The sequence below is a fragment of the Nansenia antarctica genome (genome assembly GCF_963989245.1).
Source record: "Nansenia antarctica genome assembly, chromosome: 12".
Lineage (NCBI taxonomy): Eukaryota > Metazoa > Chordata > Actinopteri > Argentiniformes > Microstomatidae > Nansenia > Nansenia antarctica.
This window is the reverse complement of record NC_137682.1, coordinates 20,640,487-20,667,774: the sequence shown is the minus strand read 5'-3', so window position 1 is coordinate 20,667,774 and position 27,288 is coordinate 20,640,487. Positions and strand designations below refer to the sequence as shown.

The 27,288-nt window shown below is 42.1% G+C and overlaps 1 protein-coding gene across 1 annotated transcript in view; it reads right to left on the bottom strand.

The window, feature by feature from the left end:
* The window catches only part of LOC308168993 (uncharacterized protein), a gene marked incomplete at its 3' end in the record, with an annotated part of 89,122 nt that extends 68,660 nt beyond the window's left edge, over positions 1–20,462 (bottom strand). The window contains exons 1-2 of the mRNA XM_080543631.1: positions 20,353–20,462; positions 14,359–14,584 (exon numbers count right to left, since the gene is read on the bottom strand). Of these exons, the coding sequence (XP_080399757.1) occupies positions 14,359–14,557 (199 nt within the window). The 5' untranslated portion in view covers positions 14,558–14,584; positions 20,353–20,462. The remainder of the gene's footprint in view (positions 1–14,358; positions 14,585–20,352) is intronic.
* Positions 20,463–27,288: the final 6,826 nt, after the last annotated feature.

The following is a 27,288-nucleotide window of genomic DNA, read 5'->3' as shown; positions in this document are numbered from 1 at the left end:
CACACACAGCTCGCGGAACCTTATGTTCCGGACGGACAAATGAGGAACGGATGATGTAACTGCTTACAATTGGTTCCAACTATTATCTTATTTGTAGCATGGACAGGTAAAAGCAATATGGCAGAAATGTAACATGTCAATCAGTAGTAATTTCAGACCAGTGAAATGATAAGCGCTATTTCAGAGTATTCAGACAGGGCCAGTCACACCCTCTGTGCCTCTCTGAACAGATGAGCCACCTGTTTAATGCCCGGTCACAACGCCCTCCCACACCATACCATAACCTTACCATATTTTGCCCCTGATACCGATGGTATCACGATAATGCGATAATCGATACATAGTAAGACAATTCATCAACAATACATCACAATATCTGTATTAACTGAAGAAAAAATACCATTACAAAAGGCAAAAAGCAGGAATTATGTTTTTTATTCATTCACTTTGTTGCTGGTTGTGAACAATGAAACAAACAATAAATTAGGCCTAGCCTATATCTCTTAGCTCTAGTGTCTCTAACATACACACACACTGACTGCCACTTGTCCATGTGTGCCTGCCATCATTCATACAACATAAAGTGCCAAAAGGCCGAACTGCCCAGCAAGCTGGAGATAAAGTATTTAAAGGAAGGACTCTACTGTAGATAGTATCTATGTGAAGACTGATGTACATGTCCTATTTAGAAAAGAGTGCAGCCAGCAGTATCATGATGCTATACCTACTGATAATATTAAACTATGCATTTTACTTGTTAAAATATAGCCTATTAAACATATATTTTAATGTCTCATTAATTGTAAGAGTAACTTTATAATATAATTACCATATAATAAATTAGGATTTTCTTGTACCTGTGTACTCAAACCGCCGGTTCGACCTGGAGCATGCACCGTTTAAGGTGACCAACCATCATTTTATAGCCGGTATTTGGGTAATACTCGAGGATTTCCTGGACTACTTCATCCAACTCGGCATCCCCCATGTTGACATACATGCCAGAAACCCTAAAGAAGAGTTTTTATGGTCAGACTCAGGACTTTTTGGGATAGGTAGCCTACGTTATTGATTTACATAGCAAGGCCAACTGTAGGCTATTTATCCATAGTATGATAGTTTATAGCATAAGCTAGCACCGTACGCCTTCAGATGAGATTAGATGGAGCAACAGTGGTTCATCTGAAGTCACTACGGGGCTAAACGTGAGCTACTCGTAAATCGGAATATCATACCGGTAAACAAGACTTACCATAGGCCAATGTCTGCCATTCGTCGGTGAATTGTACGGTCACTGACTCCAAAAAGCCTGGCAATGTCACGTACAGACAACCCCGATGATAAATAACCCTCAAGTGTCTCCACGGGCAGTACATACGAGGGCCTACCCACTGTCGTGGTGTTAGCTGAATGCAGCTGAGCAACATTCAGGTCATGGACGACTTCATTCAAGATGAGGAAGATGTCAGTGTTAACTTCTTCATCGGTCGATGCAGCAAACTCCGCCAAACGATCAACAACAGCCTCCACGTGGAAAAGTACATAATCAAGAGGAGCAGTGTCGGACAGGTCAGCTAAGACGAACAATTCTCTGGCCAGCAAGGCTCTCTGATTCTGATTCTCAGGCAAGGTGACAGCCATAGTGCTCTTCCCTTCTGTGGTGGACTTTTCAACTTTGTCGCTTTTACCACGTCACGCACGGTATCAACCAATGAAAATGCGTGGGGCGAGGACAACATGCAAGACACGCCCCTATATTTGCATACATTACTGATAATCGGGGAAAGAATGAAAGCATGAATGTGGAAAAGAAAGAATGAATGTGGAAAAGAATGTGGAAAAGAATGTGGAAAAGAAAGAATGAATGTGGAAAACAATGTGGAAAAGAAAGAATGAATGTGGAAAACAATGTGGAAAAGAAAGAATGAATGTGGAAAACAATGTGGAAAAGAAAGAATAAATGTGGAAAAGAATAAATACATATAGAAATGTATTGTGTTATACTGTGTGTATTCATTGATTTATTTGTTCATACATTCATTTATGTGTCTATATATTTATTGTTAATTTTGGCAGACTTGGCAGAAGTAACACAACCTCTCTGGAGTCTGCACACGCTGTTGGAACTCAAGGTTGTCAGAGGCTGTTGACTGTTCTTGTTCCCTGGTTCTACCATGTTGTTACTCCCCATATCCTCTAGGGGGCGGCAACCCAAGGCATGCCTGCCAGCAGTGGCACGTGGCAGCTTAACCAATGGCACGCAAGCAATACGTGTGCAAGAGTGTTTTATTTTTTTTATGTTTTAATGTTGTCTCTCATCCGCACGCCTCGTTTTCCCACGCAGTGGTTCTGGCGACAATAATACATTTTCTGGTCCGAATCTTTCAAAATAAAATCGAATCAAATTCTAGGCAAGTCTAAAGCACACAGAACGACACAGAAACCATTAAAAAGGTTTATTTTGAAAGTATCAACCTGCGTCTGATCCTGATGTAGCAGAAGCGTACCCCTAAAAGGGGCGACACAAGCCAGTCTAGGGCTAAACCACTCGCAGACTCGAAAATGTACAAGTTATTCGAGAAGATTAATTAATTAATAAAAAAAGAATTAATTAATTATAATTAATAGAGAATTAAAATCCCCACTCGATATAATAAACAACAATAACTAAATACTAATTTGTGGATTGGATTCACTGTTCTCGTTTGCTGTAGGCTACTGCTAAGGGAGACTTTGCTAGTAAATATACTTTCGTTTTGGGACGTGTTCAAAAGCAAGGACTGTGTGATCATATAATTATGTGTAGTTATGTGTTTTTAGCATGTCTATGTTCTATCAGCATGTTGTGATGTTATAGAAATGCAGTTAGACGTTCGTAGCGATGTCCCAACAGCCGGTAGCTGTTAGCAGCGTTTGTTTGCTCTTTCATTCGTCACTTTTCTCCCATTCTGTGTTTGAGGTGGACCAACATTCAAATACGCGATTTCGACGTATGACATCATTTGAAAGCTTACAATCTGCAGTTTCAGAATATGTAAAACGTTCAGACCCCAGGAAGACTAGCTAATGTCATGGCATTAGCTAACGGGGATCCTAATAAACAAACAAACAAACAAACAAACATTGCACTGGCTTTGCTGACAGTCTTCGTATCAACCTGTCTGTGTGAGCAGATATTCTCACACATGTAGAGCGTGCTGAGCCGTGTGACAGCTGACCACTCCCAAGCTTGTGTGCAACTTAACGTGACCAAGTCCCCCCAGGTAATGGAACTGAGCAGGGGAAACAGGGCCAGGATCACTTTGACTGGTAGGCCTGTTTATTTAGCCTACATGGCTTTGCATACATAGCTCTTTGATGAAACATTGTGTTCATGTAGTGCATGGGTCACCAACAGGCGGCCTGCGGGCCGGATGCGGCCCACCAAAGCTTCCCATCGGGCCCGTGGAATATTTATGTTTTTTAAATATGAATGAATTCAGAAAATATGAGGACGGAAATACCGTTTAGAACATATAGGGCGCGTTCGTAAATCCGTCGATGCGCACACTGGATTCAACGTCGTCATGGAACCAAGTGATTTGATTGGACTAGAGGCAGTCACGTGGACGCTCTGACTCTCTCAGAGCGAATTTACGAACACGGCCATAGCATATATAGTTCTTCCAATGCAGGACGATTCAGACCTAACTCATTCACAAAGCTGCAACCTTGCATCTAAATAGCCGTATAGTAGTATAGTATACTAGTATATAATAGTATAGTATAGTAGCAAAGCTGAAACTAATTCCCATCTTTTAAATGGAATGCGGCAGACGTAGCGCCTATTCGCATGCAAGAATGAGGGGACACTCATAGATCTCATTTAACATTTCGTGTTTTTTTTTCTCCACATGCTCTTGTTTAACATTTCGTGTTATAGCCTATTTTTTCACATGCACATTATAGTGACTTAAATAACAACTAACTTCTCAGTCAAAAATGTAATGAGGTAAATGGCTTGTTATGCTTGTAGAACCCAGACAGCCCGGAGAGATGCACTAGTTGCCCTCTCGGTCAGATAACGTTCTGCTAATAATTCCACTGGCATATCCATATCCAGCTTTTAAGTTGCTTTTAAGCTTGCCATTTTTCTGCGACGGGTCTCAGGGTATGACTTCTCAGGGTATGATTCTCTGAAAGCTGCATGCCTTGTATAATTGTAACGGCGAAGATTGTATCGTTTTTCAACAGCTACCGTTTCAGTGCAGATGAGGCATACAGGTTTTGCTTTGCTAAATATTGGCAAGATGAATGCGTACTTGTCAGTCCATTCCTCATTAAAGTTGCGGTTTTCCACGTGAATTTTACGCTTCAGGTTGTTTGAGAGTGATATTTTGCATGATTGATAACTGAAAATTATTACAATGTGTAATAACAAAGTGAAGCCAAAATATGTTCATCACCCCCTGGTGGCTGGCTGCAGTATAGGTGTCAGGAGTCTGTTAACACTGATAATAAGCCATTAATAACATACATTTTGAAAGAAAGTGAAAATATTAAACAATAATATGCTAATTATTCGCTGAAGACAAAACTAAAGGCCACAAACTCAAACCCACGAACAAACAACAACTGAAGACAGCTGCAGTAAAGGCCTGGCAAAGCATCACAAAGGAGGAAACCCAGCATTTGGTGATGTCCATGGTGCAAGCTAAACCCGAGATGCCTTGTAGATCAGATAGGATCTTATGGACCTCCCATAAGCCAGATGATGCTTGCTGCCCACCTGATCATAGATGGGTGCAGCCTAATTCTGTCATGTTTAGCTTTCACCTATTAAGTCTTTAAGACCAGTAAAGGTTTGTTTTACTTGTTGGTTGACAACTGGTTCTTTTTTATTCTTTTGTTTGTGTGTTTTTATATGCGTGTTAACGTTTTCTGTCTTTCAACAGGGTTTATCAATCAGAGAGATTAGGTTTATGTTAGATGGACAGCCCATCAAGGAGACGGACACACCTGCGCAGGTTAGTGAACATATTTCAGGGGGGGGGGTATTCCATCAATGTCGCTCAAGGTAAATCCAGGCTTATTATGATACATTTCACAAGACTTATTAATATAGGCAAAGGATGAAGGTAGAAACTACAAATACAGTAGCTTACAATTATAGTTTTTTTTCTTTCAAAATACTGACCACGGCCCTGCAAATAGTATAGTCATATTCATCAGATCATTCATTCTCATCTACTGTCTCCCATGATCTGATTGCAGTACCAAAGATTACCAGAAGATGTCCCTCTAACATAAAAGTAGACAGGCATTTTACATTGGACATTTTTCTGGCTGAAAACCAAGCCGGCCACACTCAAATATTAAACTATCCTACATTATTGCCCCTTGAGGCACGCCACACTAGTCTAGGAGCACACAAAGCATTACAAAGCATGTAGTCCCATAGAAAACAATGAAACTCAACACTCAGGCAATTTCAAAACAGGCGCCATGTGAACACAATGATCTCTCACACAAAGCAACTGTGAACCGTTGCTCTTAAGCACTGCATTCATACTACAGAGTTCTCTTTCTGTCAGTCGCTGTTGAACAGTCATTCAATCACCCTGCTTGTAGGTCTGCATTAGTTTGGACTGTAAGAGAGGAGGGGAGGGGAGGGGAGGGGAGGGGAGGGGAGGGGAGGGGAGAGGAGAGGAGAGGAGGGAGGGAGGGAGAGGGGAGAGGAGAGGAGGGAGGGAGGGAGGGAGAGAGGGAGAGGAGGGGAGGGGAGAGCAGAGGAGGGGAGGGGAGAGCAGAGGAGAGGAGAGGAGGGGAGAGGAGAGGAGAGGAGAGTTAGAGCTTCAGTGCTAATTGAGAAAGGAGTGCAGTACGGATCCTCTGTCTGACGCTCCTCAGTGTTTACACAGACCCACAGACCAGAGCCAACTCACACAGTAGGGACAAACCACACAACCCTCCACTGAGCTCTCTCTTTCTCTCTCTCTCTCTCTCCCTCCCTCCCTCCCTCTCTCATGAATCATTCTGCCAGTCTGTCGTTCCAGCTCTCTCCCCCGTGTTTACATTAAACAGCAGAATGGCCAGCCTGGTTACACTTCAGGAATTTAACCCCGTCCCTGCTCTCTGTCCTCCCTCTCGTTCTCCCCTTCCTCCCTCATCTAACCCAAACACACCATAAAGAGAGGGAGTCTCCTACCAGTAGACACGCACCATGTCAGACTTGGTTTAAGCATAAACACAAGTAAATCAACCAGTTAGGTCTGGAGGAAAGGACACACACACACACACTCACACTCACACTCACACTCACACTCACACTCACACTCACACTCACACTCACACTCACACACACATTCTTGAGATCACCCAGATTATGCACTCATGTATTCCGCTATTGCTTACTTCCGTCCCCTGCAAAAGATTCCCTTTCTCTATTTGAGATACATACTGTATAGGGCATAGAGAAAACCATACACAGTACATTGGTGTTGTGTTACACAAACCAATTAACTAACATAGTGGAACTAACAAAGTGGCTAAAATACTGACAGCATTGTCACAAAAAGGAAGGAGAACCAATATGCTGGTAAAGTGATTGCATCATAATCAAAGGATACTATGATATAAGTTATAACAACTGTCTGGGGAAAAACACAGCCAGTTTGTATTGGAAAACATAGCAAGTTTGTATTGGAAGCTCCACAAGACCGGGTTCCAGACTTCAGGCAGTCATTGCCTGCAAAGGATTCTCGACAAAGTATTACAAATTAAAATCTTATTTATGATTATGTTAATTTGTCCAATTACTTTTGAGCTCCTGAAAATAGGGGACTGTGTATAAAAATGGTTGCAATTCCTAAACGTTTCATACAATATTTTTGTTCAACCCCTTGAATTAAAGCTGAAAGTCTGCACTTCAATTACATCTCGATTGTTTCATTTCAAATCCATTGTGGTGGCGTACAGAGCCAAAATTATGGAAATTGTGTCACTGTGCAAATATTTCCGGAGCTGCAAAAGTGCACTGTACAGGGAGGGCTATTGGCTGAGTGCCAGGTGAGTGTGTGCAGGAACAAAGTGGGAAGCGCAAAGGTGGGGGTTAGGTTCTGAGTGTGTTGTTATAAAGGTGGGGGTTAGGTTCTGAGTGTGTTGTTATAAAGGTGGGGGTTAGGTTCTGAGTGTGTTGTTATAAAGGTGGGGGTTAGGTTCTGAGTGTGTTGTTATAAAGGTGGGGGTTAGGTTCTGAGTGTGTTGTTATAAAGGTGGGGGTTAGGTTCTGAGTGTGTTGTTATAAAGGTGGGGGTTAGGTTCTGAGTGTGTTGTTATAAAGGTGGGGGTTAGGTTCTGAGTGTGTTGTTATAAAGGTGGGGGTTAGGTTCTTAGTGTGTTGTTATAAGTGGAGTGTACAAATGCTCTCTCTCTCTCTCTCAGTCTCTCTCTCTCTCTCTCAGTCTCAGTCTCTCTCTCTCTCTCTCTCTCTCTGTCTCTCTCTCTCTCTCTCTGTCTCTCCCGCTCTCTCTCTCTCTCTCTCTCCCTGAGTAAGAGGGGGATAATTCTGTATACATTGTGTTGTTTATAGTGTGAACATTGTGTTGTTTATAGTGTGGAAAATGGACAGACTGAAGGAACAAAGTGTAAAAAAGTGAGGAATACAAATAAACTAGAGGGTTTTGACTAAAGATGAAAACGTTTAGAGTGTGTGTGAAGTGAGGAAGTGATCAAAAACAATAAATAAATAAATAAAAGACAAGTTTAGTCTAAAAGGGGACATGAGGGGACGGGCATACGCAGTGCAGATAATAATAAAGGCTGTGGCTGAATCTGGAGAAACGGACAGGATTGCGTAACTTTTTAGCAACTGGGAACAGAGGGACAAAAGTGGGTTCAGTCTATCACAGGGTATCCTGGCTTCAGTCTATCACAGGGTATCCTGGCTTCAGTCTATCACAGGGTATCCGCGGTGTCTTGAAAAGTATTAAAAGTTGATGAATCAATTTTGGGAAAATCAAGACCCTTAATAAGTATTAAAAAGTATTATCACGATTTTATGAGGTCTTGAATTTTGTAGGTATTTTTCTGAATTAGACTCTGTCCAAAGAGTTTGAGTACTAAAAACTTTTAGTAAAAGTTCGTGAATTTATTAGTTTTATTAAAAAACAAAGGAACAGGAAATTGTGTTGTATGATAGTGGTCTAGTCTATTGCAAACTAAAACTGTCAAGTTAAAGGTGTCACTGATGTAAACGGTTACAGCTCGAAGTGGCGGTGAGGTCTGGAAAAATATTGACAAGGTCTTTAAAAAGTCTTGAAATTAACCTCAAGATTCCTGTATATACCCTGTATTAGATGTTTAGGAAATAAGTGGTTCTTTCACCATAAGAATGGGAACAAAGTGGGAGTTTTTAAATGGAATGAAGCATTTATGAACTGTGTTGGTTGATTGGGTGAGGTCACGGGTCAATGACTCATGTATGCATGTAGTTTAATCACATAGGACAAATAGTCAACTATATGCCGTCTTATAGATATAGTTAAAATATGTAAGTAAATACATATACTTATGGAGGAACGACGGGGGGTGTGGAAAAACGTTTAAAAACGTTGATAAGTGAGACACAAAAGTTATTTCGGAGAAGAATCTTGTTTTCTCTGTGTGTTTCACCTTCTGCAGTTAACCCCTTCTTCATCTCAGACAGCAGGAGAGTGAAGTTGTGGCTGACTTAGTGGATCTTTTAAGATAGAACTGTGTTTAAACCTGTAATATTGACTGGTCTATGAAGGGAGATGTCCTGGAGGTGGAAGACAGGGCATGTTAAGGGCAAGAGGGTGTTTTTAGTGTTGGTACATTTTGGGAAGAAAGAGATAAGATGATAATGTTGGGTGAGGAGTAAAGTGATTGAGAACGTCTATGTTGAATTGGAGAGAGGAGAACTGTAGGTGGTTCTGTGAGTCGGGACCATAGAGAGAGTCAGTGGAAAAGAGGAGACAGAGGAGACAGGCGCAGTAGCAGCAGTTGGTTTGTCCGTGCGTCTGTCCTTGGGGACCTGGGTGTGGCTTCCAGCAATTGTCTTAGGCCAGGCGCACATCCGGCCTCATACGCATTTAGAGACACATCCCCCACCCGCACCAGACGCTTAAGACAGAGACCAACTTGCACATTAGGGATTCACCTACTGCCCCTAGACTCTATGTGGGGCTGTAACAGCCATATATACCCCCCATATCCCCTAGACTCTATATGGGGCTGTAACAGCCATATATACTCCCCATATCCCCTAGACTCTATATGGGGCTGTAATAGCCATATATACCCCCCATATCCCCTAGACTCTATATGGGGCTGTAACAGCCATATATACTCCCCATATCCCCTAGACCAGGGGTATTCAATTACAAATTCAGTTGGGCCAGATTTGAAAACCAAGAAATGTTGCTGGGCCAGACATTTTCAGCGGCCAGTAGCCTAGGCACCAGGTAATGACACATTTCAAACCAACACAAATGAATGTAGGCCTAATGAAATACAAGCAGTTTATTTATAGTTTTCCTTTTAAATTAGGTAACATCTGACACAGGCACGTCAAAAGTCATCTCAAAGTGCATAAAAAAAGTGTACAGTAGTATACCAATAAAAAAATGTCCTTTTGTAAAATATAAATGTTGGTCATAGCTGACCCAGGCACATCACAAAGTGCTTTTAACTGAATGAAAATAACCATCAACGCCTTGAGTGCACAATTTAACAAGTTACAATTACAGTTAAACAATAAAATTGAATCTAATCTAATCTAATCTTACCCTGCTGACTTTCTTAGTGTGAGAAGTGACATGTTTTATTCTGAACAAGAGCAGTGACATTTGGCTCATAAGATGTCAATGCAATCCGAAGGCATTGGTGAAGAGTACTGTCAGTCAGGGAACAACGAGAGCTGCTTTTTATTGTGTTCATGTGTGAAAAGCTTGATTCACAGGTGTATGTTGATCCAAACATACTGAGCACATGGATTGCTACTTTCTTAACGTTAGGGAACTGGTGCACGTTGACATCACTCCAAAACTTCGCAGGTCAATTAGTGCGAAGCTCCTGTGCCATGGTTACGGATGACTGCATGTCAACAAGTTCGAGTATGAATTTCCCCTCGTCGATGGAAGGCACCACTCCCTTTCCTCTGGTGGATAAGTCCCCTTCTATTGAACGGGTCTCTGGCAAAGCCCATCACCTCTGCGGGCAGAGCAAGTCCATCCAGTCGACCAGCAAAGTTCTCTTTCAACCTCGCAATGAAATCAGTCATCACATCTGTGATGTGTGCCGGGGATGAGACGCATTTGCGGAGCGTCGGAAAATGCAGCATTCTGCCGGTGCAGAAGTCGGCCGCGAAAAGGTCCAGTTTGATTTGAAACGCGCGCGTCTGTTCCACAAGATAAATCACAGTTTTGTCTCTGCCTTGTAGCCCCACATTTAGGTCATTCAGGTGTTGTTTGAATATGTCGCTCAGAAAGCAGACATCAGCCATGAAGTTGTCGTCCAGTATGCGATTCAAGTGTGTTTCTGCCTTCGTTTGCTTGCTGCTGCGGAGGAAAGTTGTAATCTCCTCTCTGAGATCACAGAAACGCTCCAGTGCCTTGCCTTTGGACAGCCACCTGACGTCGTTATGCAAAAGCAGATCGTGGTGCTCAGCAGACATTTCTGACAGCAGCTTGCGGAATAAGTTAATAATAATAATAATGTTGGAGGCTCGAAGTGGAGCGAATAAAAGTAATTGTAGCCATCACGTTGTCCATTGTTATTTTAAGCTCCCCGCTTAGTTTGTTTAGAGTGTTATATTCACGTTCTGTAGGCTACTATAGTAGACATTTCTGCATGAATTTCTGAACACTTGCGAAATACGTTTTTCTCTGCTTTTATGGCTGGGCCAATCGGGGGTCACGTCTGGGCCGCATGCGGCCCCCGGGCCGCTAATTGAATAGGCCTGCCCTAGACTCTATGTGGGGCTGTAACAGCCATATATACCCCCCATATCCCCTAGACTCTATATGGGGCTGTAACAGCCATATATACCCCCCATATCCCCTAGACTCTATATGGGGCTGTAACAGCCATATATACTCCCCATATCCCCTAGACTCTATATGGGGCTGTAACAGCCATATATACCCCCCATATCCCCTAGACTCTATATGGGGCTGTAACAGCCATATATACCCCCCATATCCCCTAGACTCTATATGGGGCTGTAACAGCCATATATACTCCCCATATCCCCTAGACTCTATATGGGGCTGTAACAGCCATATATACCCCCCATATCCCCTAGACTCTATGTGGGGCTGTAACAGCCATATATACCCCCCATATCCCCTAGACTCTATGTGGGGCTGTAACAGCCATATATACTCCCCATATCCCATAGACTCTATGTGGGGCTGTAACAGCCATATATACTCCCCATATCCCCTAGACTCTATGTGGGGCTGTAACAGCCATATATACTCCCCATATCCCCTAGACTCTATATGGGGCTGTAATAGCCATATATACCCCCCATATCCCCTAGACTCTATATGGGGCTGTAACAGCCATATATACCCCCCATATCCCCTAGACTCTATATGGGGCTGTAACAGCCATATATACTCCCCATATCCCCTAGACTCTATATGGGGCTGTAACAGCCATATATACTCCCCATATCCCCTAGACTCTATATGGGGCTGTAACAGCCATATATACCCCCCATATCCCCTAGACTCTATATGGGGCTGTAACAGCCATATATACTCCTAGACCAGTGGTCACCAACCTTTTTAAGCCCAAGATCCCTGACCTCGGCCTTGGTGAAGGCAAGATCTACCTATTGAAGCGTTGAGAGAAAAAGACAGCCAAGATAGTACTTTCAGCTTAATGACGTTTATTTGCCTGTATTTTAATTAGATGCAATGCATTGGTCCAACATTAAAATTGATGCAGCAACAACAACAAAAAGACTGTATCAAGCATATCAGGCAGCTGTCTTGCTTTAAGAATTGTACATAACTGAAATTCAATTCAAAGTTTGATTATGTCATTTCATTACAACACAAAAAAATAAAGGCATGGAATGGAGGAATGTATGATAAAATAATTTTGTTCATAGTAACATTAGCCAACGTTAACAAATTGACATTCTTGACATTTTGACACTTGACTGACTTAATTATTATTCTTACTTATTAACATTGACAAAAATATTTACAATTAGCATTTTATAAAGTAGAACTGTAATGTGTACTTTCTCAGTCAGTGCTAAGTGCAGTCATCTTATGCAGCATCACTTTTCACATCAAAACAAAAGTAAAACTAATGTGTACTTTCTCATATTATTAACATTGACAAACATATTTACAATTATATCATTTTATAAAGTAGAACCTAATCCACCAAAAAAGACAAATCCAAAATCCACTGGGGGTCTGACAGCTGCGGATAGTCCTTGTTCTTATCCTCCATGAACAGCCTCACAGCATCCAACAGCTCAAGGAAGCAAGACAGCACTTTGCCTTTAGAAAGCCACCTCACAGTGCAGTGAAGTGGCAGGTCCCTGGGAAGGTCTTGGTCAAGTTCAGCAATCAGATTTTTGAATTGCCTGTGGTTAAGAGCATGTGTGCGGATATAATTGACGATTTCCATCACAGGCTTCATGACGTGGTCTAAATTCAGGGTTTTAGACACACAAGCTGCTCCCGATGAATGATGCAGTGGAAATTCCAAAACTCTGGAAAAGTGTTGTCAGCTTTACAGAGCCCCACTAGCCCGTTTACAGATCCAACCATTGAGGGTGCTCCATCCGTGGCTATTGCTGTCAGTTTCTGGATAGGCAGATTTGCTTTTGCAAACACGTCAGTCATGTTTTTTTTCACATCTATGCCACGGGGCCTGTCCTTCAGAGGTTGAATATCAAGGAGCTCTTCTTTGATCACAGTCTTTTGAAACTGACCGTGCAAATATTGCCAACTGTGGTATGTCTTGTATATCACGACAAGACTCATCCAATGCAACACTGAAATATTCACAATTCTGAAGATCAGAATGTAATTCTGTTTCAATGGCACTGTTTATGTCCGATATTCTGTGTTCAATGGTGTGGCGTGACAGTTGGATGTCTGAGGCCATCTTTTTCAGTGTTTCATTTGGAAAAAATATTTCCATCACATCAGTGATGCATTTCTTAATAAACTCTCCTTCATTGTATGGCTTTTTAGCACGTGCAATGTTCCAGGCCACTTGATAGGACGCAAGTGTCACTGTCTCTGATTGCTTAACCAATCTTTGGAACAACTTGGTCTGTGTTTGTGTCTGGCTTTTCAAGCTGTTTAATTTACCATTGCGAAGTTCGGTGTCTTTTGGAAACTCCTGGTCAATGTTAGCATGCGTTGTGCTGAAATGGCGCTGGAGATTGGAAGCTTTGTAATGTGCCAACGATGTTTGGCATATCAGGCAGAATGGCTTTCCATTGCGCTCCACAAAGAAATATTCACTCTCCCACTCGGCTAAAAACTTCCTGTGCTCATCTCCATACTTGCGTTTAGCTGTACATTTCTTCCCTGACATTTTTATTTTGTTGTTGTTATCTGTAATTTGTCAATAAATGAACTGTCAAAAAGCAGTGTTACGTGACAGCTTCTCCTCAGAACGGACAATTAGGGAACAGTGTTGCCTGATTTGGCCGATTCCAGCCCAATCGAGCTACTTATGATCACTCTGGGTGGGTTTTTAGACTCTGGTTGGGCTGAAAAATCAATCCAATCTGGCAACACTGTTAGTGACTCGAGATGATCCTTGAAAAAAAAGTATCGGGTTACAGCAGCGTGCAGCAAGACAGAGGCCGCGTTCGTAAATTCGCTCTGAGAACGTTGGTGCCTCCACGTCTCTTGTCCAATCAAATTACTTGGTTCCATTATGACGTTAAACCCAGTGTGCGCTCCGGCGAATTTACGAACGCGGCCTGTCAGAGAGAGCGCTACACCAACACTTTTAATGAATGGATTGAAGAGCCGCACACAGACAGCCAAAGAGCCGCCGCGGGTTGGCCACCCCTGATCTACAGGGAAAGTCTCAAAGATCTACGGGTTGGTGACCACTACCCTAGACTCTATATGGGGCTGTAACAGCCATATATACTCTCCATATAATATACATGTAAATACATGTTTGATGCTTTGACCCTACACCCTGAATATCTGACCCCTAACCCTACACCCTGAATATCTGACCCCTAACCCTACACCCTGAATATCCGACCCCTAACCCTACACCCTGAATATCTGCCAGCCCCTTTGATCTACTCATTAATCTGGTCTGGCCTTCGCCAAATACATAACATGAACTCACCATCCTCATCATCCTCATCTTCCTCACCATCTTCATCATCCTCACCATCTTCATCAACCTCACCATCATCTTCATCCTCCCCATCTTCACCATATTTCACCATCCAGTGGCCGTGTGGGCTTTCCTGGGCTGGAGAATCCCAGCCAGAACCAGAACCAGAACCAGAACCAGGGGCCCGTGTGGACCTGGGGTCAGACATGGTAGCTGGGCCGTGAGGTGGATCGATCTGTGCAGTGGAAACAAAGGAAGCATAAACAATGAAGAGCATATTTCACAAATACTCCAAATACAACACAATACTAATATAATAAAATATTACCGTATTTTCCGGACTATAAGTCGCACCCGAGTATAAGTCGCAGCAGGCCAAAAATGGGTCATGAAGAGGGAAAAAAACACATATAAGTCGCACTGGACTATAAGTCGCATGGTTCAAGGGAACGGGCTTGGCGGAATCAGCGGGGAAAGAAGACCCTGTTGAGCTTGACTCTAGTCTGGCACTGTGAAGAGACATGAGAGGATTTGTAAGCCCAGGAAGGACATAATTCACGTTAAAACTTCTTCTGAAAGGTTAGAAATACTTAAATTATCGAGTGTAAAGCCAGGGCTAGCTAGCGCGTTGCTAACGAAGGTTAGCAAAATGGCGTCGCGGGAGCAAGCAAACAGGATGGAACAGCCTCTGAAAGGTAATAAATGACTTTAATATCGTGTATAACGTTCATAATAGCGTGTATAACGTTCATAATATAGTGCTTAATGTCCACATTGTCGAGTGTAACGACTATTTATCGTGTATAAGGCCATGACAAAGATAGCTTGGTGAAAAACGGAAGTAGTTAGGATGAAGGGCGGCCTACAAACAATGCAACATTGAACAGCCTCTGAAAGGTAATAAATGACTTTAATATCGTGTATAACGTTCATAATATCGTGTATAAGGTCCATAATATCATGTTTAATGTCCACATTGTCGTGTGTAATGTCCACATTGTCGAGTATAATGGCTATTCTAGCGCGTATGTGGCGCTAGCGGAAGTAGCAAAATAGCCTCGCGGGGGTAACTTAGCAACATAGAACAGTCTCTGGAAGGAATAAATGACTTTAATATCGTTTATAACGTCCATAACATTGTGTATAAGGTCCATAACATCATGTTTAATGTCCACATTGTCGTGTTTAATGTCCACATTGTCAAGTATAATGGCTATTCTATCGTGTATGAGGCGCTAGCGGAAGTTACTCCTTGGTTCATGTCAGTCAGAGATTACCGTATGTCAGTTCATGTCAGTCAGAGATTATGAATTATTGATATATAAGTCGCACCTGACTATAAGTCGCAGGACCAGCCAAAGTATGAAAAAAACCGCGACTTATAGTCCGGAAAATACGGTATATATATAAAAAAACACTAAAAACCTAATCAGACACTTAACTCTACTCCCTCGACCTGAAATTTAAATCTTTGAAAAATGTGATAGGGTCATGTGAAAAAGGCCATAAGTGTGTGTGTGTGTGTGTGTGTGTGTGTGTGTGTGTGTGTGTGTGTGTGTGTGTGGGGGGGGGGGGGGGTGTAATTTTTCATTATTTTATTTGATCATTTTCTACATTGTAATTGCAACGTTTGCAGGAAAAGTGCTATACAAATAAAAGTTATTAATACTGAAGACATCAACACTATGAAAGAACACATATGGAATTACGTAGTTTGTTGTCGCTTTGGATAAAGGCATCTGCAAAATGCCAACAATGTCAATCTAAATGTAACTAATGACAATAACTAGATAATATTATTATATATTATTAATATTATTATAGATAGTAATAAGTAGATAATATTATTATATATTATTATAGATAGTAATAACTAGATAGTATTATTATATATTATTAATATTATTAATATTATTATAGATAGTAATAAGTAGATAGTTGTCTGCTACTCTGCAGTGACTCCTGCGACGCTGGGCAGGTTAGCGGTGTTCAACATGAACCTCAACTGAAGATATCCAACATGATCTGGGCAGCGATATCTGAAGTCTCTTCATTTAACTGTACAGTATAGATATCTATATATGTTGGTCTAGAATGTAGAAATGACTGAACAGTTCAATACCAAAAAACCCTTGTATTGAGCAGGGCGACAGACCAGAGAAAAGAGGAAGCGAAGCACGAAATAAAATACAACTATTTGTGAGTTTAGAATGATAAGGTTCTATCTCCGTTTAGAATGATAAGGTTCTATCTCCGTTTAGAATCATAAGGTTCTATCTCCGTTTAGAATTATAAGGTTCTATCTCTGTTTAGAATGATAAGGTTCTAACTCCGTTTAGAATCATAAGGTTCTATCTCCGTTTAGGGTAGTTCAGAGATATTGAGCGTCAACGTTTTTACATTCCATTATGTTCTTTTTAATTTTATTTTTATTTAACCTTTATTTAACCAGATAGGTCGGTTGAGAACCAATTCTCATTTGCAACGACGATCTGGCCAATTGGCAGAACAGAGGCAAGTCAGTACACAGAACACAACACAGTATATACGATACAAAACACGATATATACAATATAAAACATGAGTGCAATACACAAGTATCAAAAATATCTATACATTACAGCAGGGGGAAGTTATCTTAAAAGCAAGTGCAGTGATCCGAGACAACATCTGAAAGTGAGTGTTTAAAAGTGGGTAATGCTATAAAAGTGGTGAGTTTTAATGACAACTGCAACGCATTCCAGTCAGTGGGGGCAGCAAACTGAAAAGAATGACGGCCAAAGGAGGTGCGGACTTTGGGGGGGACCAGAGTGATATATTTGTTGGAGCGGAGATTGCGTGTGCTGGATGAGAAGTTCAGTAGTAAGCAGAGGTAGGGGGGGATTTGCCGATGATGGATTTATAGATGAACTGATACCAGTGGGTCAGTCGCCTGGTGTGGAGTGATGGCCAGTTGACTTGGGAGTACAGGTTGCAGTGATGTGTATTGAAAGGGGCACCGGTGACAAAGCGGATGGCAGTGTGATGGATGACGTCCAGTTTATTGAGAAGGTTTTTGGGGGCAATCCTGTAAATGATATCTCCATAGTCCAGAATTGGCAGGATGGTCATTTTTACCAGAGTGTGTTTTGCAGAGTGGGTGAAGGAGGCTTTGTTGCGGTACAGGAAACCAATTCTTGTTCTGACTTTAGTGAGTAGGTTATTGATGTGGGTTTGGAAGGAGAGTGAACTATCAAGCCAGATACCTAGATATTTGTATGTGTTGACAAATTCTAGTACTGACCCATCCAGTGAGGTGATTTTTGGGGGACAGGAGGCTTGGGGTAGGGTCCGATTGAAGATCATGCATTTAGTTTTATCTGTGTTTAGGAGAAGATGGAGGTTGGAGAAGGCATATTGGATGCTATTAAAGCTGTGTTGGAGATCGGTCAGGGCGGTGTTCAGAGAGGGGCCAGACGTGTAAAGAATGGTGTCGTCAGCGTACAGATGGATGTTAGAGTTTCCAGCCGCGTGAGCAATGTTATTTATAAAAATATTAAATAGTGTTGGACCCAGAATGGAGCCCTGGGGGACACCCATGGACAGGGACATTGGGTCAGACAGCAGGCCTTCAGCTCTCACAGACTGCACACGACCAGAGAAGTAGTTGTTAAACCATGCCAGGCATTCCTCTGTGAGTCCAACATCCTTGAGTCTGTCAAGCAGGATGCAGTGGTCCACGGAGTCAAAGGCCTTAGCCAGGTCAATAAATACAGCTACACAGTAGTGCTTGGAGTCAAAGGCGCATATGATGTCGTTTAGCACTTGATGGGCCAGTTTCACAGACAAGGCTTAAGCCTAATCCTGGACTAAAAAGCATCTTCAATGGAGATTTTACATTGAAAGTGTGATTTAGTCCAGGACTAGGCTTAAGCCTTCCTAGTTCCCCACCTTCACTTCCTAGTTGCGATTTGTAAAAGTTTTTTTTTTAAATAAACATTGTTGCACGAAAAAAATCGCTGCTGAAAAAAACACTGCTGTGCCCCACCCAATTTTTTTTGCACCAGCCGCCACTGGTAACGATTGTAAATCCTGTTTATCAGCAGATTAACTTCATGTACTACACACAACTGAACGATTAAGCAGACAGCGCACTGATTTGCTATAAAACAAACAGTAAACGATAAACAAACTAAGATGTCATACACTGACATGGACAAGACATGGACGAGACTTGCAACGTATCGCGATCTTGGATGTTCTGTGAGATGGAACCTTTGTATTTTATTAATTACTTAAAAATAACACCACACAGGCATTAATAAACATCTAATGGATCAGATTATGTAAAACACTCAAAAATGGAGATAGAACCAGTGGCGTGCAGTCAGGTGAGGCAGGGTAGGCAGTGCCTCACCCAGGCATTTAAGAAAGAAAAAGAATATCAGTCTTTTTTAAATATTTTTTTATTATTTTGTTATCTCAAAAATATATATATATATTTTTTATTTTACTAATTATTCTTAACTTTAATCTGTTAAAATGTTGTTAAAATAAAAATAAATGATGTAAAATGTGTTGTTTTAAAAATAGAATGCATGCCCTGGCACCAGGAGAGTTTGCTCCCAAAGCTAGCTGATTGCTGATTGCTGGCGAGAGGCACCTGTGTGTGCGAGAGGCAGACTGTGCTTGTGCTTCTGTGCTATGCGAAGTGATAGACCAACGGTTTCGTAGGTTTGCGCATGCGTAGTCTGTTCTCACATTGTCTTCATTGATGGACGTTGAGGCACCGTGCCACGCTGCTTCTGACTGTCTGACAGCATGATTGACAGTTTGCGTTTGGCTTGTTTGGCTTGCCGTAGCGGCATTCCTCTGCTGTTGTGTGCGCGTCAGAGACACCATGTGTGCGTTGAACAATCAGCGCGAACAGTTTGATAGTTTATATGATCGTTTTGAACAGAAATGCAATGAACTGAATCTTTCGGAAGACAATTCTCGCCACAGCAGATCCCCCAGAGATGAGAGGAGGAGACTGTTTTACAGTGTTCTTGACAACATCACTGTACAAATGAAGGCCCGGTTTCACAATATGAATGAGCTTGCTTTCCTTGGCCTCGTTGACAGCAAGAAATTTGCGGAGATGTCAGTTAATTTTGACTGTGACAAATTGGAAAGTCTGTCCAAATACGCAAAATACTTTGATCTAGTTAGATTAAAATCTGATTTGGTGGGATTATACTGTTCACAAAATGGTCCAGGGAATGTCACCTGTACAACTGCTTACATTTTTGAGGGACAATGACCTGCAGGAGACAGTACCTCAGGCCACAAAGCTATTGAAGCTGGTCTTAACTATACCTGCTACAACCGCTTCTGTGGATTGTAGGCTTTCATCTTTGGCTCTGATTTCCATTGAAAAGGAGAGACTCATGAAACTAATGAATGCACCAGACAAGGAGGACTTCTATAACAAAGTGATCAGCATCTTCGTCCAGAAGGATAGACGGATGGACTTCATTTACAAATAAAGTAAGTGCCCCCCTCCCATTGGCTTTGTGCATGTTATAATGTGATGGTGGTTGTGGTGCGCTGACACCAAACTCATTCCCGGACAGCGCTGCCTGTCTTCTCGCTCTCTCTCTCTCCCTCGTCGTCTGTCTCATTCAGACGACCGAATAGCCTATAGTAGTAGTATAGTATATAGTATATATAGTATAGTAGTATAATAGCCTATAGTAGTAGGCCTACTTCTTGAAGAAGTGAGTTTTGAGCCTGCGTTAAAAGATATAAGGGCTATTTGATTGTCTTTATAGTATGCGCTATGCCATTTGAAGTCTGGCTGCTGCGTTACTCGCATGATTTTTTTAAATAGCTCACTGCCTACCCAGCCAATGACCTCACTGCACGTTACTGGATAGAACCCGTCACCTATTGAAGAATCTAGACGTTGGTTGGTTCTATACTCAAATCTACCTTGGTTTACAGCTGCCTGCGTTTCATATAGATACTAGAGGCCATGCTTACCTGCGCTCATACAATATTCATCGTTGATGGAAGTTTATAAAGTTGTTAAGATCGACCCGCTCAACTTCCTCACGTCTCCCAGTGTTTCCACAATCTCCTCCTGACTCCTCATACCAATATGGGCTGCGTTCTTAAACTCGCTCTGACAGCGCCGGAGCGCACACTGGGTTCAACGTCATAAAGCGACCGAGTCATTTGATTGGACAAGAGGCACTCCGCAAGTGCTGATCAGAGTTCCAGAGCGAATTTACGAACTGGAAATGCAGAGCTGGAACCTCCCCGAATCGTAACGGAGTTTAGACGAAACCACGCCCACTTCCGCATGACGTGCGCGTGCTGCTGTGTCGGTCTGGCAGGGAGATTAGAATAGTCACATGATTTCTTTTAACAGCAACAGGGATGTGTAATACAACATTCCACCTGTAAAAGGCGCTCTGACCACACGATTCACAATACGATTTTCTCACAATTTTTTTAACAAAATGAGATGTCAGAAAATGTCATAGGAGTAAATGCTTTGGCCCCTTTTTCCAGGATGACTTCAGCTTTCAATATAATATTAATATGTAGTATATATTAATACTACATGTATTAGCATATATAGTTTAGGAATTACGGTAATATTCCAACGCTTGTTCATGCTGTTTTTAAGGGTTAAAAGAGCATCGCGATTCGTTTTTCATTTCACCGATTTGTATCGATAATGAACCGCATGGCGATGCATCGTTACATCCCTAATAGTCACAGGAAAGTTGCTGGGAGAAATTACCCATTTCTCTCCTCTCCGTCTCTGGTCTGCTGCGTTTGTGAAGTAGCAGCGTAGTTCTCCAGGTGTGTTGGAGAGCAGCAGGACATCAGCTGAGCTCAGCAGAAGAGCAGAGACGTTGTTTTACTTCAGCCTGTCTGAACCTGAACCTGTTAGGCTTCATGATGATGATGATGTCAAGATGAAGGATTTACTCTGCATGTGAATCACCTGATAGTCAGAAACGCATCTCACTAGTCTGGCCTTGCCGTGGTGCCGAGCCCCTCAATGCCCCAGTAATGACACTGGTGGTAATACCAGCAGTGACCAGTAGATGTTAATACCAGCAGTGACCAGTAGGTGTTAATACCAGCAGTGGCCAGTAGGTGTTAATACCAGCAGTGGCCAGTAGATGTTAATACCAGCAGTGGCCAGTAGGTGTTAATACCAGCAGTGACCAGTAGGTGTTAATACCAGCAGTGACCAGTAGGTGTTAATACCAGCAGTGACCAGTAGGTGTTAATACCAGCAGTGACCAGTAGATGTTAATACCAGCAGTGACCAGTAGGTGTTAATACCAGCAGTGACCAGTAGATGTTAATACCAGCAGTGACCAGTAGATGTTAATACCAGCAGTGACCAGTAGGTGTTAATACCAGCAGTGACCAGTAGGTGTTAATACCAGCAGTGACCAGTAGGTGTTAATACCAGCAGTGACCAGTAGGTGTTAATACCAGCAGTGACCAGTATATGTTAATACCAGCAGTGACCAGTAGGTGTTAATACCAGCAGTGGCCAGTAGATGTTAATACCAGCAGTGACCAGTAGGTGTTAATACCAGCAGTGACCAGTAGGTGTTAATACCAGCAGTGACCAGTAGGTGTTAATTCCAGCAGTGACCAGTAGATGTTAATACCAGCAGTGGCCAGTAGGTGTTAATACCAGCAGTGACCAGTAGGTGTTAATACCAGCAGTGGCCAGTAGATGTTAATACCAGCAGTGGCCAGTAGGTGTTAATACCAGCAGTGGCCAGTAGATGTTAATACCAGCAGTGGCCAGTAGGTGTTAATACCAGCAGTGACCAGTAGGTGTTAATACCAGCAGTGACCAGTAGGTGTTAATACCAGCAGTGACCAGTAGATGTTAATACCAGCAGTGGCCAGTAGGTGTTAATACCAGCAGTGACCAGTAGGTGTTAATACCAGCAGTGACCAGTAGGTGTTAATACCAGCAGTGACCAGTAGATGTTAATACCAGCAGTGACCAGTAGGTGTTAATACCAGCAGTGACCAGTAGGTGTTAATACCAGCAGTGACCAGTAGATGTTAATACCAGCAGTGACCAGTAGGTGTTAATACCAGCAGTGACCAGTAGGTGTTAATACCAGCAGTGACCAGTAGGTGTTAATACCAGCAGTGGCCAGTAGATGTTAATACCAGCAGTGACCAGTAGGTGTTAATACCAGCAGTGACCAGTAGGTGTTAATACCAGCAGTGACCAGTAGGTGTTAATACCAGCAGTGACCAGTAGATGTTAATACCAGCAGTGACCAGTAGGTGTTAATACCAGCAGTGGCCAGTAGATGTTAATACCAGCAGTGACCAGTAGGTGTTAATACCAGCAGTGGCCAGTAGATGTTAATACCAGCAGTGGCCAGTAGATGTTAATACCAGCAGTGGCCAGTAGATGTTAATACCAGCAGTGGCCAGTAGATGTTAATACCAGCAGTGGCCAGTAGATGTTAATACCAGCAGTGGCCAGTAGGTGTTAATACCAGCAGTGACCAGTAGATGTTAATACCAGCAGTGGCCAGTAGATGTTAATACCAGCAGTGGACAGTAGGTGTTAATACCAGCAGTGGCCAGTAGATGTTAATACCAGCAGTGGCCAGTAGGTGTTAATACCAATGCTCAGTGTTCTCTGTGTGTTGCTGTCTGACTGACATGGTTTGGGGTTTATAAAAGGGGTTCATCATTAAGGTGTTTCATGTTGGAAGCTGCAGTGTTCAACCCTAGTTAAAGAGACAGGCATGACTGATACATTTCCCCTGAAATGCTCCAACAGTAAAAACATTATTATGAATATGATTATTATTATTATTATTACGAATATGATCAGGGCTGCCAAGTTTCACCAAAAGTTTGGAGTGAGATTTGGCGGTGGAGCGACCCAAAACTGTGCACGTTTTGGCAGCCCCTCTCTCCCACCCAATTATTTGTGCTAGTTTCCTGCAATTTTACATGTTGTTCATAATAAACCAGCACAAGAAATTAAAATAATGAACATTTTATAAAACAACACAAAATATGAAATCTTAATAAACAGCCTACAGACTCTAAAAGAAAATTGGGCCCCATCAACAGGACACAGCCCCTTGGTCAGAAGCAGAAAGACCCTTGGTCATCATCTTATATAGTGCATTGCTCATAGATGGTTATCATGTTATACAGTACATACCAGGGTTTTTCCTGGGTCAGAATGAGGGCTTGGTGGTTGGTCTTGTGCGCGCGCAGCGCTCCCAAATTTTTTTTGAGGGACCCCCAATTGTTGTATTTGTATTGTAAATTGTAATTATTATTATTAATGTACCATGTACCTGGTTATGTTACAGTAGAGAAACAAAAAACAGTTACCAAAACTGAGTATTTACTAGCTAATTGGCAAAAGATTGGCGTGGTGCAACTGAAATTAGTAAACAACTAAGAAAAAAGGGGAACCAAGGCACTCTTATTGTAGAACAAATTAAAAAGCCTTTATTAGGAGTGGCTATGCCGACGCGTTGCGGTCTTCTGACCTTCCTCAGGGCACATGGAGTACTGGTACAAACATTTCACTTATGAAGACAATGAGTGGAAGTGACATCATAATCAATGGGTGGAGGTGACTACCCTAGTGGTCAACATGGGTTATACAGGTAAATATGTACCATGAAACACCAATTATGTACAATAAAACCAAACACCACAATATACAGATATGATTGAAAACAATGTCAAAACAAAATTAAAAACAGCTGTATGGCCATACAAAAATTACAGAAATGGAGAATAATCAATTTCTTCATTTAACCCAGGGGAAACCATGGCATTGAGTTTAAAAATCCAAAATGTTTCCCTTTGTAGGAGCAGTTTGAGCCTGTCCCCTCCTCTGCGAGAGCAGTGGACCACTTTTAAAGAACTGGGGCTGCTATGGCCGGCCTGTTGGTAATGCTTAGCCATAGGATATTGGTCATTGGATGTTCTGATGGCATAAACATGCTCTGCGAATCTGTCCCTCAGTCTACGCTTAGTGCGTCCCACATAGAAGCAACCACATCCACATTCCAGCCTGTAAACAACATATGTGGTGTTGCAGTTGGAAAAAGACTTTAGCTGGTACCTGAATCCACTTGTATCTGTGAAGTGCTTGGTTCTGATCATGTGTTGACAATAGTTGCTTTGGTTTTGGTGAGGGATTGATCAAGAAGGCTGGGTTGGTAGCCCCGTTGTTGGAACCTTTGATGCATATCACATGCCTTTTCCTCAAAATCCTCTTTCCTGTCACAGATGCGCCGCAGCCTTTGGAATTGCCCAAATGGTATATTTTTGATCAAGCTGGAGGGGTGAAAACAATCCGCTCTAAGGATGGTGTTGCGGTCTGTGGTCTTTCTGTAAATAGTGGTATGAAGTGACCCTTTGTCAGTTTTGATGATTTTTAAATCATTTATCATCATTTAGTTAGTAAACAACTAGTTGGAAACTAGCTAGTAACAACTAGGGGTTTAGTAAAAAAATAAAAATAAATCACATCCCAGAGAATGACCGCAACTATTACGGTTGCGGTCAAATGCCTCGCCACTTCGCTGCCAAACTAGACAAGTACATGTACATACTTCCCTACAGTGAGTTCTTCGGGGGACTGCATTGTGTGGGGGGTTGTCTAAGTTATCTGGCAACACTGAACTAGCTAGCTCGCTCCTCTTTCCCTGCAGTCAGTCTTTATTATATTGTAATGTGAAATTACCATAGCTAAGTAAATGAGTATTGGTGAAGAAGTTAGTTGTCTCTCTTGTAATATGTCATGATTGAAATACAAATGTAATGCTTTTTCATCCATTGTGGCCTATCTTGTATCACTACTTCCAGATGCTAATCAAGGTGAGGTTCAATGGTGAACAAAAATGTCAAGATCATTGACCTGACACTTGACAACCTTTTGACTGAAGGTAAGCTTTTAATTTGCGATTTAGTCTGATTACTTTTACCATTATGATTGCAAATCTAATTGTAGGCTGTTGTTTTAATGTTTGTCACAGCTTTCCTGACATTTGGAATCCCAGTTACCAGTTTATCAGATGCAAAGCTGTATGATGGATCTGGAACTGAAGTTGATGGGGATGTGTTTGAGGAGGTGGTGAAAGAGCCAGATCTTGGTGTGTTCAAGCTCACACTGGGCAATGAAGGTATGTGCTGGTCTGATAGAGGTGAGTCTGGAGTCAGTCTTTACCTCAGTCTGGTAGGGGTTAGTCTGGAGTCAGTCTTTACCAGTCTGATAGGGGTTAGTCTGGAGTCAGTCTTTACCTCAGTCTGGTAGGGGTTAGAGTCAGTCTGATAGGGGTTAGTCTGGAGTCAGTCTTTACCTCAGTCTGGTAGGGGTTAGAGTCAGTCTGATAGGGGTTAGTCTGGAGTCAGTCTTTACCTCAGTCTGGTAGGGGTTAGAGTCAGTCTGATAGGGGTTAGTCTGGAGTCAGTCTTTATCAGTCTGATAGGGGTTAAGTCTGGAGTCAGTATTTACCTCAGTCTGAACCACCAGGGGACGACTCAGTCTTATCGTGCGTATGAAGGCAGCGATGCCCACCTTCCTCTCCCTCTCTAGCTTCTGCAGCATCACGTCCAGGGCTATGGTGGTGCCGGTTCAGTGTAGTGTGTGAAGTTCAAACTGCATAAATGTATGAACTGTAAAATCAGGATATAGTGGTTGGAACTATAGGGTGGGAACCATCTATGTTTTCAAGTCTTGGTCACTTGTGGCATTACTTTCAATATAACATGTGTGTGTATTGTGTATTTTAGCATCTCCCCTGATGAGTCCTTCCTCTGCCGGTTCTGAGATGAATGCCTCAGGCCTTGAGTCGGATGATGCAATCATTTTGAGCAAGGATGGAAGCCCTTCAAGAAAAAGTCAAATATCTGATGACGAAGCAAAAAATGTATGTTAGTAATTCATTTTGCAATTCATGTGCCAGAAAATTGATTTTAAAGGGTTAGTTCACTATTTTGAACATTAGACCCTATTTGCGGTTCCTCTACCATGAACCTGAAACATCAGAGTGGTCACTGGTGTCCGTTGATGTTGAAAATCTCTGCAAAGTATGCTTCTTATCAGGTTTTATGTATCATTTAGCATGGAAATATTTTCAGTGGAAGCATATGGCTGTACTGCGACTGAATGCTAAATGATACATAAAACCTGATAAGAAGCATACTTTTTTTGTCAGAACATCAACGGACACCAGTGACCACTCGGTGAGTTTCCTGACGTGGCTGCTACTGCTACCATTGACTTCTATTGTAGCCCTGCAGAAAAGCTCTCTTTGTTTCAGGTTCATAGAGGGACCGCAAATGGGGTCTAACGTTCAAAATAGTAAACTAACCCTTCAACACTGCTGTTTTCTTACAGCTGATAGAGAGCATACTCAATAAGAAACCTGGTGGAGAGGTTGTCATCAAGGAATACTCCAAATCTAAAAGCCTCACTGACAGCACCAGACGAATGATGATCAACATTCTTGTTTCAGAGATGACAGAGACTCATGGGTAAGTTTAAAGGAAAGATTCATAATGAACATTGTAGAGCAGTACTTGCTCTGCTGTTTGTTAAGAATGATTTCTGTATCAGTATCTCAGTCAAATAATTGGTTAGGCTACTGCTAGCCATCCACTGCTATTGGGAGAAGATTTCTCTTGTATCAAACTCGATTGGCATGATACAGCTTCTAAAATCACTCCTGATATTTAGCTGACAGAGTAGGAATGTTGCTTGTGTATATTCATTTCAGGACAGCACCACCGCGCAGTGTGAGGGAAACGTTTGCACGAGGCATCGTCTCCTTGTTCCCATACTTGAAGGATCCCTACACTGAAAATGGATATGTAAGTATATATTACAACTGATAAAGAGCATCTGTGTTTAATTTGTCTGGTATGGTATCT